The sequence below is a fragment of the Dendrobates tinctorius genome, unplaced genomic scaffold, assembly GCF_039654945.1.
Source record: "Dendrobates tinctorius isolate UK_male_01 unplaced genomic scaffold, ASM3965494v1 ptg000388l, whole genome shotgun sequence".
In the NCBI taxonomy this organism is placed as follows: Eukaryota; Metazoa; Chordata; class Amphibia; order Anura; family Dendrobatidae; genus Dendrobates; species Dendrobates tinctorius.
Window position 1 is genome coordinate 3,900,746 of NW_027362054.1, and position 18,224 is coordinate 3,918,969.

The window sequence follows — 18,224 nt, forward strand, 5'->3', positions numbered from 1 at the left end:
GACAGAAATATGACCCTGGCTGCCGCATTCAAGATGGATTGGAGAGGAGAAAGTTTGGTAAGAGGGAGACCGATCAGAAGAGAGTTGCAGTAGTCCAGACGAGAATGAATAAGAGCGACAGTAAGAGTCTTAGCAGTTTCAAAGGTGAGAAAAGGTCGGATTCTGGAGATGTTTTTAAGATGCAGGTGACAAGAGCGACTGAGTGATCGGATGTACGGAGTAAAGGAAAGTTCAGTGTCGAATATGACCCCAAGACAGCGGGCATGCTGCTTGGGAGTTATGGTTGAACCCTCCAGGGTTATTTCGATGTTAGGTAGAGTGAGGTTAGTAGAGGGGAGAAACACAAGAAGTTCAGTTTTAGAGAGATTTAGTTTCAGATAGAGGGAGGACATGATGCTAGAGACAGCAGACAGACAATCCTTGGTATTTTGAATTAGGGTAGGGGTGATGTCAGGGGAAGAAGTGTATAATTGGGTGTCATCAGCATAGAGATGATACTGGAACCCAAATCTGCTGATTGTTTGTCCAATAGGGGCAGTGTATAAAGAGAAGAGGAGGGGGCCTAGGACTGAGCCCTGCGGGACCCCGATAGTAAGGGGACGAGAAGAGGAAGAGGAGCCTTAAAAAGATACAGTGAAGGAGCGGTCAGAGAGGTAGGAGGAGAACCAGGAGAGGGCTGTGTCCTTGAGGCCTATAGAGCGGAGCATAGTGAGGAGGAGCTGGTGATCCACAGTGTCAAATGCGGCAGAGAGATCCAGGAGAATCAGCAGGGAGCAATGACCTTTCGATTTAGCTGTTATTAAATCATTAGAGACTTTAGTGAGGGCAGTTTCAGTAGAGTGTAACGAGCGGAAACCAGATTGTAAGGGGTCAAGAAGAGAGTTATCTGAGAGATAGCGGATTAGACGGGAGTGGACCAGGCGTTCCAGGAGTTTAGAGATGAAGGGAAGGTTAGAGACAGGTCTGTAGTTAGCAGTGCAGTTCTGGTCCAGGGATGGCTTTTTAAGTAAAGGGGTTATGATGGCATGTTTAAATGAGGAGGGAAATATACCTGAAGAAAGAGAGAGGTTAAATATTTTAGTCAGGTGAGTGGTGACCACTGGTGAGAGAGACTGCAGGAGCTGTGAAGGAATAGGGTCACTGTTGCAGGTTGTAGGCCGAGCAGAAGCGAGGAGCTTGGAAACTTCTTCTTCTGAAACAGGCTCAAAGATGTCTAGTGAGCTTGAGGTGCGGCAGGGAAGGGGATCCAGGCACTGAGGAGATTGGGCTGAGATATCCTGATGGATGTGGTTGATTTTTTCTAGGAAATAAGTGGCCAGATCCTCACCGCTGAGGTTGGTGATGGGGGCCTGTACTTTAGGTTTCAGGAGGGAGTTTAAGGTTTCAAAAAGTCGTCTTGGGTTGTTGGATAGTGAGGTGATGAGGGTGGTGAAGTAGGATTGTTTGGCCAGATGAAGGGCAGAGTTATAGGTTTTGAGCATGAACTTATAGTGGATGAAGTCTTCTGCTAAGAGAGATTTTCTCCACTGCCGCTCTGCACACCTCGAGCATCGCAGTATAACATTGGCCCAAGTGCTATCCAATGTTTTATCTGATATGGCTAGTCCGAGTTATATGCTTGTGTGATCGAGCCTTGAATCTAAGTACTAAAAACCCCCACAGATTTCTCAAGGGGCCGAAGCCCTCACCCTTTCCCAAAACATGAGAAGAGTGATGTACAGACCCATTGACTTCCTACAGCTGGTAGGTTTTAGTGATACATCCTCCACCGACCAACACTATTAAATAGGGGGTACAGCATATCCAAAAATATTTATAGGTTTATGTAACATTTAAACAATGGGCGAACAACCTGTAGTCCAAGGGCCACATGTGGCCTGCAGTGTTTTCTGTAGCCCTGAGAAATTTCTGCGACCCTCATATTTGAAAATCTGTTTTGCTCACTACAGTAGAAAGGATGACATGTCCATGAGGAATATACAGCAGTTGACAGTAGGGTTGCGGTTTTACTGATAGTACTTGGCAGCAACCATTAGGCTATGCTCACTAGGGTGACCGCAAAAAATCGATGTCGGAATTTTGTCCGTCTGGACCCCACAAAACGATTCCCCTTTCCAGATATTGAGATAGCCAAAATTTGAGCTCGATCAAACGACGTTAACCCGTGCCGCTCGTCGCTCAAAGTTTGAAAAAATCCAAATTGAGGTATTTTAAGATTTAGGTATTTTGCATAGTCTGTTAGACTATAAAGAATGTGACAACAACATTGCAGAAATAGCCCTGACCAAATTCTCGAACCATTTGTGGTATTTGAATGCAGAGTTGGTGGGATTATCGTTTTTGATCCCACCATTACAGACAATGAAAAGTTGTTAATGGCTAATAAATTGCTCAGTAGCACAGATGAACCATCAGAGCACGCTAGGGATGTAAATCCAAAAGTTAGGAAAGAAAAATTAAAAGAGGTAGGAAGTAACCGACTTTAACGACCTTCTGACAAAAGATGAAGAACAAGAGCAATATGTCCTGCAAGTTGTAAGCAAATGCCGAGCATTATATTCTGACGTTTCAAAAACTACTTTAACAAAAGCTCTAGAATAGATTAGATAACTATGTAAAATTATCAACTCATGTAGGTTAGCGTGCTCTGATGGTTCATCTGTGCTACTGAGCAATTTATTAGCCATTAACAACTTTTCATTGTCTGTAATGGTGGGATCAAAAAACGATAATCCCACCAACTCTGCATTCAAATACCACAAATGGTTCGAAAATTTGGTCAGGGCTATTTCTGCAATGTTGTTGTCACATTCTTTATAGTCTAACAGACTATGCAAAATACCTAAATCTTAAAATACCTCAATTTGGATTTTTTCAAACTTTGAGCGACGATCGGCACGGGTTAACGTCGTTTGATCAAGCTCAAATTTTGGCTATCTCAAAATCTGGAAAGGGGAATCGTTTTGTGGGGTCCAGACGAACAAGATTCTGACATTTTTTCCCCCCCATATGAGATCCAGTCACCCTAAGCTCACACATTGCGTGTTTGCTGTGTTTTTTTAATGCAAATTAAAAGCTTCTTTTTTCAGTACCAGCAAAAGACATGAGATTTTGACTGAACTGGCAAACTGTTTTTTTTTTTTAAACTGCAGTATTTCACTTCTTTCAGTGTTTTTACTGCATTTTTTCACCCATAGGAAGAAATGAGTAAGTGCAAAAAAGCAGTAAAAGCACAGCAAAAAAAATTGCAAAAAAGGTTCAGCAAAACGTGCAGCTCATTTATTTTTGTGATTTTCTCAAGCTTAAACCAATATGTCTTGGTCTTCTGACCTGAGAATGGCAGTTCAGATTAGTATAATTTAATTATATTAGTGATATATGTAAAACTAAACATCGCCTGAGCAATTCAATGGCCGACCAGTGTGTAAGGGTACCGTTACACTTAGCGATGCACCAGCGATCCCGACAACGATATGGATCGCTGGTGCATCGCTAGGTGGTCGCTAGTGAGCTGCCACACAGGCAGATCTCACCAGCGACATAGCAGGGGTCGGGGGGTCGCTACTTACCTGTCAGACGACGCGATCCTGACGTCCTCCCGCCCGCGTCGCTCGTCGGCGCCACAGGAAGCCCAGCAGGAAGCGCCCGATGAGAAATGATCCAGGACGTTCTCGCGCGATCAGCGATGAGCAGCGGGGGAGCCGGTCGGAGGTAAGTATCAGACATAGCGATATCGCTAGCAATATCACTGCTACGTCACAAAATCGGTGACGTTACAGCGATATTGCTAGCGATATCGCTATGTGTAACGGGGGCTTTAAATTAAACATTGCCTGACCAATGTGTCAAATTGAACAATACCTGACCAACTCAATGGCAGACCAATATGTGAAAGTAAGCAGTATCCACCCTGCAATATTCTGTGCCAATATCTTAGGCTAGGGTCACAGTTGCAACTGCAATGCGAGAAACTCGAGCAAGTCTGTCACATCAATACCCGACACTGCTGCCGACACTCGGGACCGGAGCTCTCAGCTGCATAGAAATACATGCAGCCGCACACTCCGGTCCTGAGTTCTGGCGGCAGTGCCGGGTATTGATGCAAGTTTCTCGCATTGCAATTGCAAGTGTGACCCTGGCCTTACGTAAACTATTCCAAACCAATTCAACGTCCCCGCTGTTTTTACAATTGCAATTCTGTATTTTTTCTTGAAGTCATGAACTTTTTTCTTTAGTCTGTATTTTTTCAAGCATAAAAATACTGACAAAACATTGAACATGTGAACGTGGCCTTATGGTGATCCTCAGTGGAGGTGTGTGAGGACACATCACCATGAACCATATCTACCTGGTTTGCTACATGGGATTCCACCTTGGAGCAAGGACTGTTGACGCTCTCTATGTAACTAATTATAAAGCCTCATTCACACTTTTAGTATTTGGTCAGTTGTTTACCTCAGTATCTGTAAGCCAAAACCAGGAGTGGAACAATCAGAGAAGAAGTATAATAGAAACCTGTCACCACTTCTGTATTTATCACCCACTCCTGGTTTTGGCTTACAAATACTGAGGTAAAAAACCTGACCAAATACTGAATGTGTGAATGTGGCCTAATTCATGTTTCCTGACAAAGGCTGGAGTCACACTGCCATATTTCTCCTGCGATAATCGCATCGCACTTCACGGACTGGCCGGCACCTCTCCTGACCTGAGCATGACAGCATAATGGATTACTATGCAGCTGTCAGGCTGTGTGCCCACGTAAGCGGTTTTTTTTTGCGTTTTTAAGAGTTTTTACTGGCAAAAACGCTTAAAAATCGCTTAAAAGAAGCATCCCATTCATTTTAATGCATTCTGCACTTTTTGTGCATATTAATGCGTTTTTTTTCTGCGAAAAAAACGCATCGCGGTAAAAAACACAGCATGCTCATTAATTTTGCAGAAAAGTCCGCATTTCTAGCTATTTTCTATGAGACTGGGGACGCGCGGAAAAAAACGCATAAAAAACGCGCGTTTTCTGGGAAGGAGTCCGGTTTTTATGCAGAAATTTTCTGCATACGTGGGCACATAGCCTCAAGCTCAGGTCAGGAGAGGTGCCGGCCAGGGCAAGTTTTACGATGCGATTCTCCCACGAGAATTATGGCAGTGTGACTCCAGCCTCAGGGTTTAACACCCATAATGTTACTGTTTTAGGCCTCACTCACACATCAGTATTTTTCATCTGTGTTTGTGTGCCAAAGCCAGGAGTAGAGCTTACATTGAAAAACTATAATTGAAAGATTGACTGACTCCTCTTCTGTGTTTTCTAGACACTCCTGGTTTTGGCATACAAATACTGATCAAAAATACTGATCAGGCGTATGAAATGTAATCACCCAATCACTGTGTTCATAGAGAACACAGGAATTCACGGCCAAAACAAGCCTTCCTGTGTACAGTGAAGTCTGAAGAAATGTTTGTCAGTTCGATTGACAGCTTTATAATTTACACGGCAATCCTTAGTTATAAAAAATGTATATTTACACACTGTCTGTCATATTGTGAATTTAAATGATCTAGGACAATATTAGATGGGATGGGGTCTGAAACCCGGCATCAACATCAAAATGGTAGGGGTCCAACACCCAGAACTCCCACCAACCAGTTAAAAGCTGCTCCTGATGTAATCAATGGACGAAGCCTAAACAGCAGAGCTCCCGTACATTGTTTAATAATGGCTGCTCTCTGGTCCTGCATTTTATCTCCTACTTACCAGACCTCCTGTTACTGCCCGTGTACGGATTGCCTCCTCTAATCAAGCCTTACTAGATGCAAATCCAGCTTTTCTAATATTTGTACAGAATTTGGGTAGCTTGAAATTATAAATGGAGGGGGGATGGCTGCAGGGGTTCCGCAGAGGAGAGCCCCTCCCGGCACCCGGTGCTGCTGCCCTTGAGCCTGCTAATCACGCTGAGATTAGACTCATTAAACCCACCGTTAGCTTCCCCGCTTACCGTGGTAATCCCCTCCGCTCCCCCAGATAATCACATTCTTTCAGAGCTTACACAATATTTACTGGGGGTGACCACAGAGTCCTCAATGCAAGTCTTGTTTTACATGTTCTTTTCCATTTGCATCCGAGTGCTCAGTGAGGAGGTAGGAAATGCATTGAGAGATGCGGAGCCAACTCACGTAATGTCGGTTTAACTTCGTCACAAGGTATAATGTATCATGACCTTGTTCTGAGTCTCAGCGATTGTTGATTTATTAGTTTCACTTTTCTGCCTGCTTCATTTCCTATCCATGGTACCATTTTCCTATGGTATCTTAATGTCTTCTATTCAAGAATTGTAACATATTGTCTTTATTTGAAATGTAAGTATAAGTATTGCTATTTCCATCACTTATCTACAGACAGAACAAACCCCCAAAATCCATTCCATGTACTCTTCCGGTGTCGGTTCTTATACTGTGTAAATCAGCCACACTACTAGATCTGATTTATGACTACCTAGTCTTTATGTAAAGAGTCTATGGCCTTAAGGCCCCGTCACACATAGCGATCTCGTGTCAAGTTTTGTGCCGCGGCTCATGGATACCCGACGTTTACATTAGAAACCAGCGTCCAGTGTCGCTGGTACTGATCGCTGGGGCTGTCTATGTGACAGCTCACCAGCGATCAGCCTAACGATGTCCCAGCGATCCCATCCATGTCGGATCGTTGGTGGGATCGCTGGGACATCGTTATGTGTGACGGGGGCTTAAGAATGTGTATTATGCATGATATCCAGCCATTTTTCTTATCAAGACATTTATGTCTGATAGGGCATTATAGGCCATTATACAGGATGCATCTATACAAATAAATTACACACATTTGATGAACCATTTTCATGAACCTTTTACCATTTTTTTTCATCATCTGCATTCAACATTTTAATTGGAATTTTGTTGCACTGAGAATGGATTGAACAGACACAAAAATGTATCAAAGCAGAATAAATTGTAGAAGTTCATGAGCTAACACTATAAAGGTTACTACTGTTCCTCCATAGCACTTGCCAGATAATCTTCTTTCCTTTTTCTTGGTGGCTTAGCAGTCTGTACTTTCTGATAATAAATTCTTGTTTCACATTTAAAAAAAACATATTTGCCTTAGTTACATGTGAAAGTTTCGATCAGTGAGGCCCGGGGAGTAGAGACCCTCACTGATCGCTGCAATGAAGGGTCAGAAGCTTTAAGTGGAGTTAGCTGAGGACAGGTTCAGTTATTTTATCAGCCAAGCACTGCAATCCGTTGAAACTGAGCACTTTGGCCCCTTCATTTCAGTAATCAATTGGGGTGTTACCAACCAGAACCCTGCTGATAAAAACTTTTGACATATTAAAAGTTTTTTGAAGTGACAGTTACTTTTTTAAAATCAGCTCTCCATGGACTGACTTATGTGAGATCCTATGTTGATGCACAGCAGCTACTCTGCGGGGGAGGGACTGCAGTGGGGAGAAGAGAGGAGCCGTCTGAACCAATAATAAGACAGGAGGTGTGTCTCAGACTGCCCCAGACTCCCTGTAGGCAATGTAACTAAACTGTAGTCCCAGACATCCTCCAATGGAGCTAAACTAAAAAGCAGGGAATCGGCAAGATCTGTGGAAAATAAGACTTAGGCCGGGGTCACACTTGCGAGAAACTCGCACGAGTCTCGCGTCTCAATACCCGGTACTGCCGTCGGAACTCGGACCGGAGAGCTCAGCTGCATAGAAATACATACAGCCGCACACTCTGTCCTGAGTGCTGGGTACTGAGACGGGAGACTATTGTGAGTTTGTCACAAGTGTGATCCTGGCCTTAAAGACATTTTCTTAGCTTACAAGTGCACAATGAATAGAACATGGACTCCCCAAGACAATGAACCATACTTTTTGGGCTGCAATTTTATATTTCATGCTTTAGATGGATATTTTTAATGTAGACATTTATACAGAATCTATACATTTACTAAGTGAAAATGACCAGTACTGATAAATTATAACTTGGTTTATTAACAGTAGTAAACACATTAAATAAGATTGTTAAAAAGATATTAAATTTTGTTTGAACATTCAACGTCTCACATCTACAGGAAGCTGGAGCTTTACAATGACCAAATTAAATTACAATTTATAAGTAGAAAAATATACTCTAAGAATGATTGTGCAGCAGCCGTGTTAAAGCAGATTTCCTTTGGAATGTTACAATAAGACACGATCTAAAAAAATATACTTTTATTCAGGGAATTGACAACACCCTGGAAAACTACACCTCCCACCTTATGTATTTTTAGTAATAGCGGGTTGCTTGAGTGAGATCTGCGGTATTTTCTAAATTCAACTCTCAACCAAGGAGAATATTAACTAAAAATATGTTATAAGGGAACTCCACCCATATATGTAAAAACAGATTGTGTATATTGTCAGCAGGAAAAAAAATGTCAGGGCAGGAGCGGCCACAAACAGAAGAACATGTGCAAGAACAATATATGGGTCCTTTGCAGTCCAATAGCTCATCGTAATGCACAATTCCTCCTGTTTTGGAGTTGGATGTGGCCTTGTTACCTCTTGGGTCCTTGTGCAGCTGCACAGACTGCACTAATGATATACATGCCTCTGAAATCAGGATACCCGTTTTACCCATAAAGTGGCAGGTTTGTTGCAAAAAAATTCTGTGACTCTAAATTTTGTTCTACATGAATTTTTACCAACCCTATTCAAATACATGGAGGAGTCACAGACAATTTTCACAGCAAAAATGCAAAGCGTGACTCTACAGTAGGTGTTCTCTCGTGCTGGCCATACACATTACATGGCTGTTAGCCAAATGATGCTTCGTGCCGACAGTCATATCAGTCAAATCTTCCATTTACAGTAGTGCTTGTTTGACCCAGCGCTCCAGTGTTCGCTATGAGAAAGGCACCGGCTAACACATTGGTCGGCAGCTTGTCTCAGTAGAACAATGCGATCCAAAATCAGACATGTGTGACTGTCATCTTCCCCCACCATCAGTCAACCAGCAGCTCCACACATGAAACTGTCAGCTGAACCATAGATAGTGGCAAGTTAGGCCTACATTAGTCTAATGTGTACGTGGGCCTTTACACTTCTACAAAATTCTGGCAAAGTTTTGTTTTAATCCAAAAATAGTAAAACAATAGTTTTTCCAATATATTTTCTTTACTACTACAATACTCTTTTAGTAAATAGGATGGCATGGATGATACAGAGTGTAGTGCATAGTCAGGGACCAGACTGCTGATGCCTGAATGGCATCAAAAGAGTAATTGGTCATGATTATTTGACTATTTTAGGCCATAAGGTGGCCATACACATTTCAGAATCAGATTGATAGATGACTAATTTGGCTTTTACTGTCATCCAGACTGGCCATTCAAATTTAATGCCACTAGGCAAAGGCTGATTGTTCATTCTTGGAACTTTTAGAGAGCATTTGGGGAACGTTTTTTTTTTGGAAGGATCTTTTATGGATTAGCTACAACCGAATGAAAATTGTAAAACAGACTTTATTTCCAGATGATGACAATCTGCTATTGGTCAGATCTTTCACTGGTAAGTTTTACCTGATGAAAATTTTTATCAACTTTACATTAATTTCCATCTGCTGGCATCAACAAACAGTGATCGTGGAGCAGTGGCTCCTGTCTGAGGAGTAAATATAGCATTTTCTTACTGCCCTATCCTGTGCCCATTCAGATACTCTAAAAGCCCTTTAATACAGAATGTATCTTGAAAAATTGTGTATCTTTTTATAAAATACGGAATAAGCTCCATTTGCTGAAACTGTATTACTCCTTTAAATTCAATGTGCGATTGTCAGCACCCCTAAGCCATTGTAAGACATTGCCAGATGGACAGAAAATGTCATATCCATCTTAGGATGTATATTTGGTGTATTACTTTGTATTGGCATAGACTATCATGTGTCAAACATATATAAGTCAGCTACCTTTATTTTTTTTAATTTCAACAACCCTTTTCAATACAAGGAGATTCTGCAAAAAACATGATCGTGGATATGTCGGGTGGTGCTACTCAACATGTACACCTAAAGTAATGCCCAAACGTGCGCATTGCCTATTTCACCAGTCAATCACTTTAATGAGTTAGAAATGTGCTCAGCACAGTTGTGATTTCCCTTATACATCTCTTATTGGCAATATACAGAGAAATCCCAACAGAATTAGCTACTTGGGGTAGGAGTATTTCTAAATCTGCTCTTCACCGAGGCATGATTGAAGCGAAGTAAAAATCGGATTTTTTTCTTTCACCAAATTTTTCATGGTGAACTGGAAACACAAAGTAATAGTGGCTGGAGAATGGAATAAAATATATATATTTTTTTTCTTTTTCTTTTAACCTCTCCATTGTGATAAGAGCAATCAAAATATTTGGTACCTGATGAGTTATCTTTAGTTAAAGGGAATCTGTCACCAGGTTTGACTGATTTGAGATAAGACCACCACCTTTCAGGCTTGATACACAGCATTCTAATATGCTGTATATAAGCCCCCAATACAACCTGCAAGACAAGAAAAAGACCTTTTATTATACTCACCTGCGGGGTCCGGTCTGAGGGTTGTCACTGGTCTTGGTCCGGCGCCTCCCTTCATGTTGTAATGCTGTCCTCTTTGTTGCTTCACGTAGATGATGCGTCCCTACGTCATCCACAATCTCACGGCATCACACTTCTGCGCAGGCGTACTTCTCTGCCCTGACGAGGGCAGAGCAAAGTACTGCAGTGTGCAGGTGCCGAGAAAGGTCAAAGAACCCTGGTACATGCTCACTACAGTACTTTACACCTGCGCAGGAGCCTGATACCTGGGAAACTGTGAATGATGTAGGTGTAGCTCCCCAGTCCACATGCACATTGACTGTGAGCATTGTAAATCTGTGTTCCCACTCACCCCTGTCACCGAGGACTCGTCCCGCACCGTTCCCCTGACTGCCGCGAGCGCGCCAGTAATGCAGGACCTCGCCTAGGAGTGCCAGGATACGCTGCTTCCGTCAGGAGACAGTGCCTCAACTTTCTGCAGGATCAGGCCAGAGACTTCACGCACCACTTGCAGCACCACTGTGGGATTTCAAGCTTCCACAGCCCGGAAGCCAAACTGATATGTTTACCTGTTTCATAATCCATTGTTCTTACACTGATACAATACCCAGTATTGGTCCCCCCCATAACTCTTACTCTCCCTGCGTGGAGTATCCCCTGTAATAAATCCTTTATCTCTTGCTCTGCCTCCTGCTTGTCACTGCATCCCGCGTACCTGCATTTCTACATAGGTACGCGAGAAGAAGGACAGCATCTAAGGACAGCACAGTGGCTCAGTGGTTAGCACTGCAGCCTTGCAGCTCTGGAGTCCTGAGTTCAAATACCACCAAGGACAACATCTGCAAGGAGTTTGTATGTTCTACCCGTGTTTGTGTGGGTTTCCACCGGGTTCTTTGGTTTCCTCCCACATTCTAAAGACATACTGATAGGGAATTTAGATTGTGAGCCCCATCGGGGACAGCGATGATAATGTGTGCAAACTGTAAAGCGCTGCGGAATATGTTAGCGCTATATAAAAATAAACATTATTATTATCCCAAGAAGGGAGCACTAAACCAAGCCCTGTGACACCCCTCGGTTACAGCCCCCGGCAGGGGAGTATAATATAAGGTCTTTTTCTTGTCTTACAGGTCTGGTTGGGGCTTATATACAGCATTATAGATTGCTGTATATTAGGGCTAAAAGGTGGTGGTGTTATCACATATTGGTCAAACCTGGTGACAGCTTCCTTTTAAGCCAACTAGGTGTTATTAGACCCTTTTCACTATGGGTGTGTATTTCTTTACTTCTCCTGGTATGAGTTGCTATCTCATAACACCCACTTGGACTTAACAAATGTTAAATTATTAGGTGCCAAATACAGTATTTTGACTTCTAATATCTGTGCAATGGAGAGGCAAAGTTAAAAACAAAATAATTTTTTTTTATTCCCCTCTACAGTCACTATTACATTGTGTGTCCAGTTCAGCGTGAACAATTTGGTGAACAGTCTTATTTAAAGGGGTTGTCAAAACACGACAAGTTATCATCTATCCACAGAATAGGACACTACTTTTTATCACTGCTGGTCTGATTACTGGGACTGGTACTGCTCCCAGAAATGGGGCACTGATGCACACCACCACTCCATTCATTGTTTATGGGATTGCCAAAGACAGCTGAGCCCAACCTTCAAATTGATGCAACCCCTTTAGTTTAGGAATAATAATTGAAACCATTAATGTTCAACAGTGAATAAGAAAAGTCCCAAATACTAAACATGAAAACTTATGGGTGTTGTTCCCTTATAAGAATTTTGATTGTATTCAATGACAGAGGTAAGTCAATCAACAATAATAATAACTATGTATACCACAGGTCTGTAGACAGTGTTTAAGTAAAGGCGTTGAGTTTTATTGCCCTGTAGCACCCCTTGGAATCCTGCATCACACAAGTTCTATGAAAATCTTCCAATGAATAGTAAATGTACAAGAAGATCATAACAGTTACTGAAATCAAAGTAATAAATAATCAGTGCACAATGACCTTTGCTAAGGTGCTCATTCACCTTGTCTGGCCAACAGCTATCTCTCCTGACTCCTCCATCTATATGAATGCTCAGCTCAGTTAAGCATTCATGGGTTCTCTGTGAGGAGAGCAAAGTAAGCCACTGCCACTGTCATATGGCGGTGGCTTATCTTCCTGCAATGCAAAAGGATAAGGTGCATAAATTCAAAAGCACCTGATCCTTCAAACTCAAAGGCCTCCATTCACATTAGACGGCAGATTCGACTGACTTGTCTAATGTGTATGGGGAACTTTTATGCTTTTAGCTTAATATATTTAGGTTTGTGGTTGAACACATTTTGCATCTCGGGTGAAATAAAAAGCTAAATATATGAGGTTATGCCAAGCCAGTCAAAGAGGGAAGACATACATATAAGTAGACGATCATCTCCTTAGTAGTGCAGTCTACAGCCAGTGAAATTATATAAAGTCAAGTTTTTAGACCTAATTTGAAATCAGTGCTAGCTGCATATTCCATACTTTGAAATATTAACGTGATCTGTAACAAGTTGTATAGCAATACCTTTGACTGTAATTGCAAAATAAGACCCACTCTCCTCTATTACTGATCAAACATCGACTTTTTGTTATCCTCAGAGATCTCTTTTTTTGCATGACCATTATCCGTTATCCACAAAGGTAATTTGGTAGCTTGATAAGCAATTTTCATAAAGCCTTTGACTTGCTCCTAGTCTGTCTGAACAAGGTGGTCATTATTTAGCAGTTTTATGACATAGAAACTTTGGGAACTGAAGTCCTTCAAGCCATGAAGCATGTGTTGAATTTTATGCTTCGGCAGCATACAGGAAGCACCGGGAAAAATAAGTCCCTGTAGGTCTATGAGACCCTTCTGAAGCAGCATTTCTAAATTACCCAACCTAATAAATGCCACTTCATGGCATCTCCCACCAAAGAATATTCTTGGCCAGCACATAGAGAAAGTGGCAGTACCAATGAATTCCATCACTGTCTACAAATTCGGGAAATATTGAGAACATGTTGTAAAGGAATCTCAAAGGAGCGAATGATCTATGTGCTAATTCATGCCATTCAATAATTGCATAGCAGGATGTTAGAATGCCGTCTACCAGTAATGTACCATGGGCAGTCAGTGGAGCAAAAACTCCAATTTCTTCTTGTACAGACACATTCACCACTTGAGATGGTACAAGCTGAGTGCCATTCATATAAATTTGAACATATTCTCCCACCTGAACACGATGAGCATAGACAGGCATAAAATCCGCCTGTGGGTTTTTGCTCACAAAAAGTAGATGGTGCGGTGTTAACCGTAGCCTATAGGGATGTCCTTCAGCTTCTATAACAACAAAGGCGGCCAGTTTTTCCTGGTCTTTGTGCAAATATAGCAAGACTTCTGTTGTTGTCACTTGTCCTGTCTTATCTGTAGTAAGGATTTTATCACCAAGCTGAATCTCCGAAAGAGATTTTCTTTGACCGCCAGCTAGGGTAACCATGGCAGTGCCAGGAAAACAGCCACCAGAACGGACTGCTAAGGAATTGTCTGTAAGAGAACATAGGGTAGATATCAGAACATATTTGGATGGTATAACTTATAAGAAAAACATTTTAAAATGATGAGAAAAGCAGAAACCTGACAAACGCATATTGTGATCAAATGCGAACAGTCACACCAACCATTACAGTATGGAGACTCCTCTTTACATCTTGTGTAGTTACGCCCCAGATGTCCTCTCAGCACATTCCTATTCTCATTTATATTACTGTTTACATAAAGTATTATTTCTGTAAGACATGTCAGTAATCGATTCAATGTGAATTGACTTTGTGTTGAATTTCATTAAATTCGCAGCAACTGGTGAACTTGAATAATTTGAAATTCAATTTACATGAATTGTCCCCAAAAATGCTCAGCACCTTTTAACACAATTCCTAAGAGTGCATCAGCCAGAGCTGGTTCACATGATCTTAGGTACGGCAGCATGGGATTCTTTACAACAATCCCATCAGATAGCGCAGCCAATAAGGAGGGACTATCAGAGCCACTATAAAAGCTGATTTGGGGTATGCAGCAGCTATTTTAGACTGTTAAAGGCAATAGAGTGGACCTCATAGCGCATTAGAAATACGGATAAAAATTTGTTTAAATATTGTAAAACTCCTCCTGAGTGTAGTATACAACTACAAAGCTGAAGATGGAACATGAGGGTCGTAGTCTGTGAGTAATATATAGATTTTATTGATAAGGGGAAAGAGAGCTAAGGGAAGTGCCAACAGCAGAAGACTGATGCATCCGTTACACTTAAAGATGCACCAGTGATCCCGACAACGATACGACATTGACAGGATCGCTGGTGCATCACTACATGATCACTGGTGAGCTGCCAAACAGGCAGCTTCACCAGCGATCAGCACCAGTGAGGACGCTGGTATCTAAGGTAAATATCGGGTTACTAAGCGGTGCACGTCACTTAGTTACCCGATGTGTACCTTAGAAACCTGTGTGTTCACGCCAGGGAGCTGCGAGCACGCAGGTTTCTAAGGTACACATCAGGTAACTAAGTGACGCACGCCGCTTAGTAACCCGATATTTACCTTAGATACCAGCTCCCAGGGCCTGCTTAGAGCGCTGGGAGCCTCGCTGATCTTTGGCTCCCACTGCCACACGCAGCGATGCGCGCTGGCCAGCGGGAGAGCAACGATCAAAAAATGGCCCAGGACGATCCTGAATGATCAGCGATACCCGGCAGGGGGCCCGGTCGCTGATGTGTCACACACAGCGATATCGCTGCCGAGATCGCTGTGGCGTCACAAAATCAGCGATCTCGCTGTGTGTGACGGGGCCTTTAGTGTGATTAATCAGTGATATACTAAAGGAGGGCTGGCACATTGTCCTGCTGCCTGTGATTTAAACATTTTTCTTCACTATTCAAACGTTAAAAAGCAAGAATCCAATAAAAGGCCTCAACTCATTTTTTTACTGAAGAAAAAAACTGAAATCAGTGCAAGTTAGGAAAAGCGTTCTTGCTTGCTTGTGACAAGTAATACGCGACTGTTTTGAGTTTTTACATTTTTTGTGCTATCCTTTTGTGTCCACACTGCCAAAAGTACCAATTCCTGGCTTAAAAACAACAGTAACACTGTGATTGATTGGCCAGCAAACTCGTCTGGCCTTAACCCCATAGAGAATATATGGGGTATTGTCAAGAGGAAGATGAGAGACACCAGACCCAACAATGCAGAAGAGCTGAAGGCTGCTATCAAAGCAACCTGGGCTTCCATAACTCCTCAGCAGTGCCACAGGCTGATCGCCTCCATGCCACGAAGCATTGATGCAGTAATTAATGCAAAAGGGGCCCCCAAATAGTGAGTGCATTTACTGAACATACATTTCAGCAGTCCAACATTTCGGATTTTAAGAACTGAAATAAATTAACTTTTTGATATTCTTCTAATTCTTCTAATAAGCTGTAGATGCCTAGGTTCAAATAGACTAAGAGCTACAGTATGTCTCTCAGTCAGGACATGAAGTGACATCATCTGTACATTTGGAAAAAGCAAGCTGTCCAGCAATCTGACAAAAGCTCAAGTTGTCTCAAGATGTGTCTGACAGGATATCAGGACTCTTCAGACGACTACCCATTCCTGCTAATACATGTGGGGACAAATGACACAGCAAGAAACGACCTGAAACCATCTGCAGTGACTTTGAAAACTTAGGTAAGAAAGTGAAAGAACTGGGAGCACAGGTGGTCTTCTCTTCCATCCTCCCAGTGGATGGCCATGGAACAAGGAGGTGGAATAAGATTCTGCAGGTGAACAACTGGCTACTTCGATGGTGCCGTCAGCAAGGTTTTGGATTTCTGGATCACGGAGTGAATTACCTATACGATAGACTACTTGCTAGAGATGGGGTGCACCTTACGAAGACTGGAAAACATGTATTTGGAAGTCACCTTGCTAAACTCATCAGGAGAGCTTTAAACTAGAACAAGGCGGGAAGGGAAGCAAAAGGCCAGAAAAAGCCATACATCTGATAAAAGCTATTGAAAACTCTGGTATTAGAAGTGGGAGGAAAGAACAAAGATAAAAAAAATCTAAATAATAAAAATATTGGAGAAAGAGAAACCAATCACAAACTAAAATGTTTCTATACTAATGCACAAAGCATGGGCAACAAACAAGGAGAATTGGAACTACTGACGCAGGAACACAGGAAAAGAAATATGATGTAATTGGAATCACTGAAACTTGGTGGGACAATACACATGATTGGAATACAAGGCTAGAAGGATACAACTTATTTGCAAGAAACAGACTTGATAAACAAGGAGGAGGTGTCGCATTGTATGTTAGAAACGCGTATGTCTGCGCAGAGATTGAAGCTTCAGAGACTGGGAGTTCTGTGGAAACTGTTTGGGTAAGAATACAAGGACAGAACAATGGAAAGGACACCATTGTAGGCATTTACTACAGACCGTCTGTGCAAGCTGAAGATATGGATGAACTCTTTATGCATCAAATGGCAAAGTTCTCAAAAAAATATGACATAGTTGTCATGGGAGATTTCAACTATCCAGACATTTGTTGGGAATCTCTCTCAGGCAAAACTATCAGGTCAAGGAAATTCTTATCCTCTCTTGCTGACAACTTTACCTTCCAAAAGGTAGGGGAGAAAACAAGGGGAACTTCTACCTTGGATCTAATCCTCATAAACAGGGAGGAAATGGTTGAGGAGGTAAAAGTGGCTGGGACCCTAGGAGGTAGCGACCATGCTATTTTAGAATTTTGGATAACTAGAGGAGGAAGACCTGTGAAGACTCAGATGTCAAGGTTAGATTTCAGAAAGGCAGATTTTAAGGAACTCAGAAAGAGAATTGGAGGGATCCAATGGCTGGATATCATTAAGGACAAAAATGTCCAGGAGGAATGGGAAATCTTGAAAAATGACATTCTCAAAGCACAATTGTTAAGAATTCCAAAAAGAGGGAAGAATAGGAAGCATTTAAGGAAACCAGGTTGGATGAACACAGAACTTAAGCACATGCTAAAAAGGAAGAAAGAAATGTTTATAAAATGGAAAGAGGGAGGCATATCTAAAGAAGAATATAATGCTGTCTACAGAACCTGCAGGGTACAAATCAGATTACTAAAGCTGACAATGAATTGAGGCTTGAAAGAGACGTCAAAAGCAATAATAAAGGATTTTGGGGATATGCCAAAAGTAAAAGAAAAGTCACAGATGCTATAGGATTTTTACAGGATGAAAATGATGAAATGGTAAGACAGGATGTTGAGAAGGCCGAACTTTTAAATTCCTATTTTGCATCTGCTTTCTCTCAGAAAGGAAATGTAACATCAACTGTTCTTCACTTTCCTATTAAGGGAATAGAAGAATCCAGGATATCTATAGACAGAAAGATAGTGAGGAAACACTTAGCTAAACTAAATGAATTCAAGTCTCCAGGTCCAGATGAATTACACCTCAGAGTATTGAAGGAGATAGCAGAAGAAATTTTTGAACCCCTCTCCATAATCTTTGAAAATTCTTGGAGAACAGGAGAAGTCCCAGAAGACTGGAGAAGAGCAAATGTTGTTCCTATCTTCAAAAAAGGGGA

The 18,224-nt window shown here is 41.9% G+C and overlaps 1 protein-coding gene across 1 annotated transcript in view; it reads right to left on the bottom strand.

The window, feature by feature from the left end:
- Positions 1-7,998: 7,998 nt before the first annotated feature.
- DHH (desert hedgehog signaling molecule) overlaps positions 7,999-18,224 on the bottom strand; it is a 107,941-nt gene continuing 97,715 nt past the window's right edge. Inside the window, exon 3 of the mRNA XM_073563472.1 lies at positions 7,999-14,149. Coding sequence (XP_073419573.1) covers positions 13,521-14,149 — 629 coding nt within the window. The 3' untranslated portion in view covers positions 7,999-13,520. The remainder of the gene's footprint in view (positions 14,150-18,224) is intronic.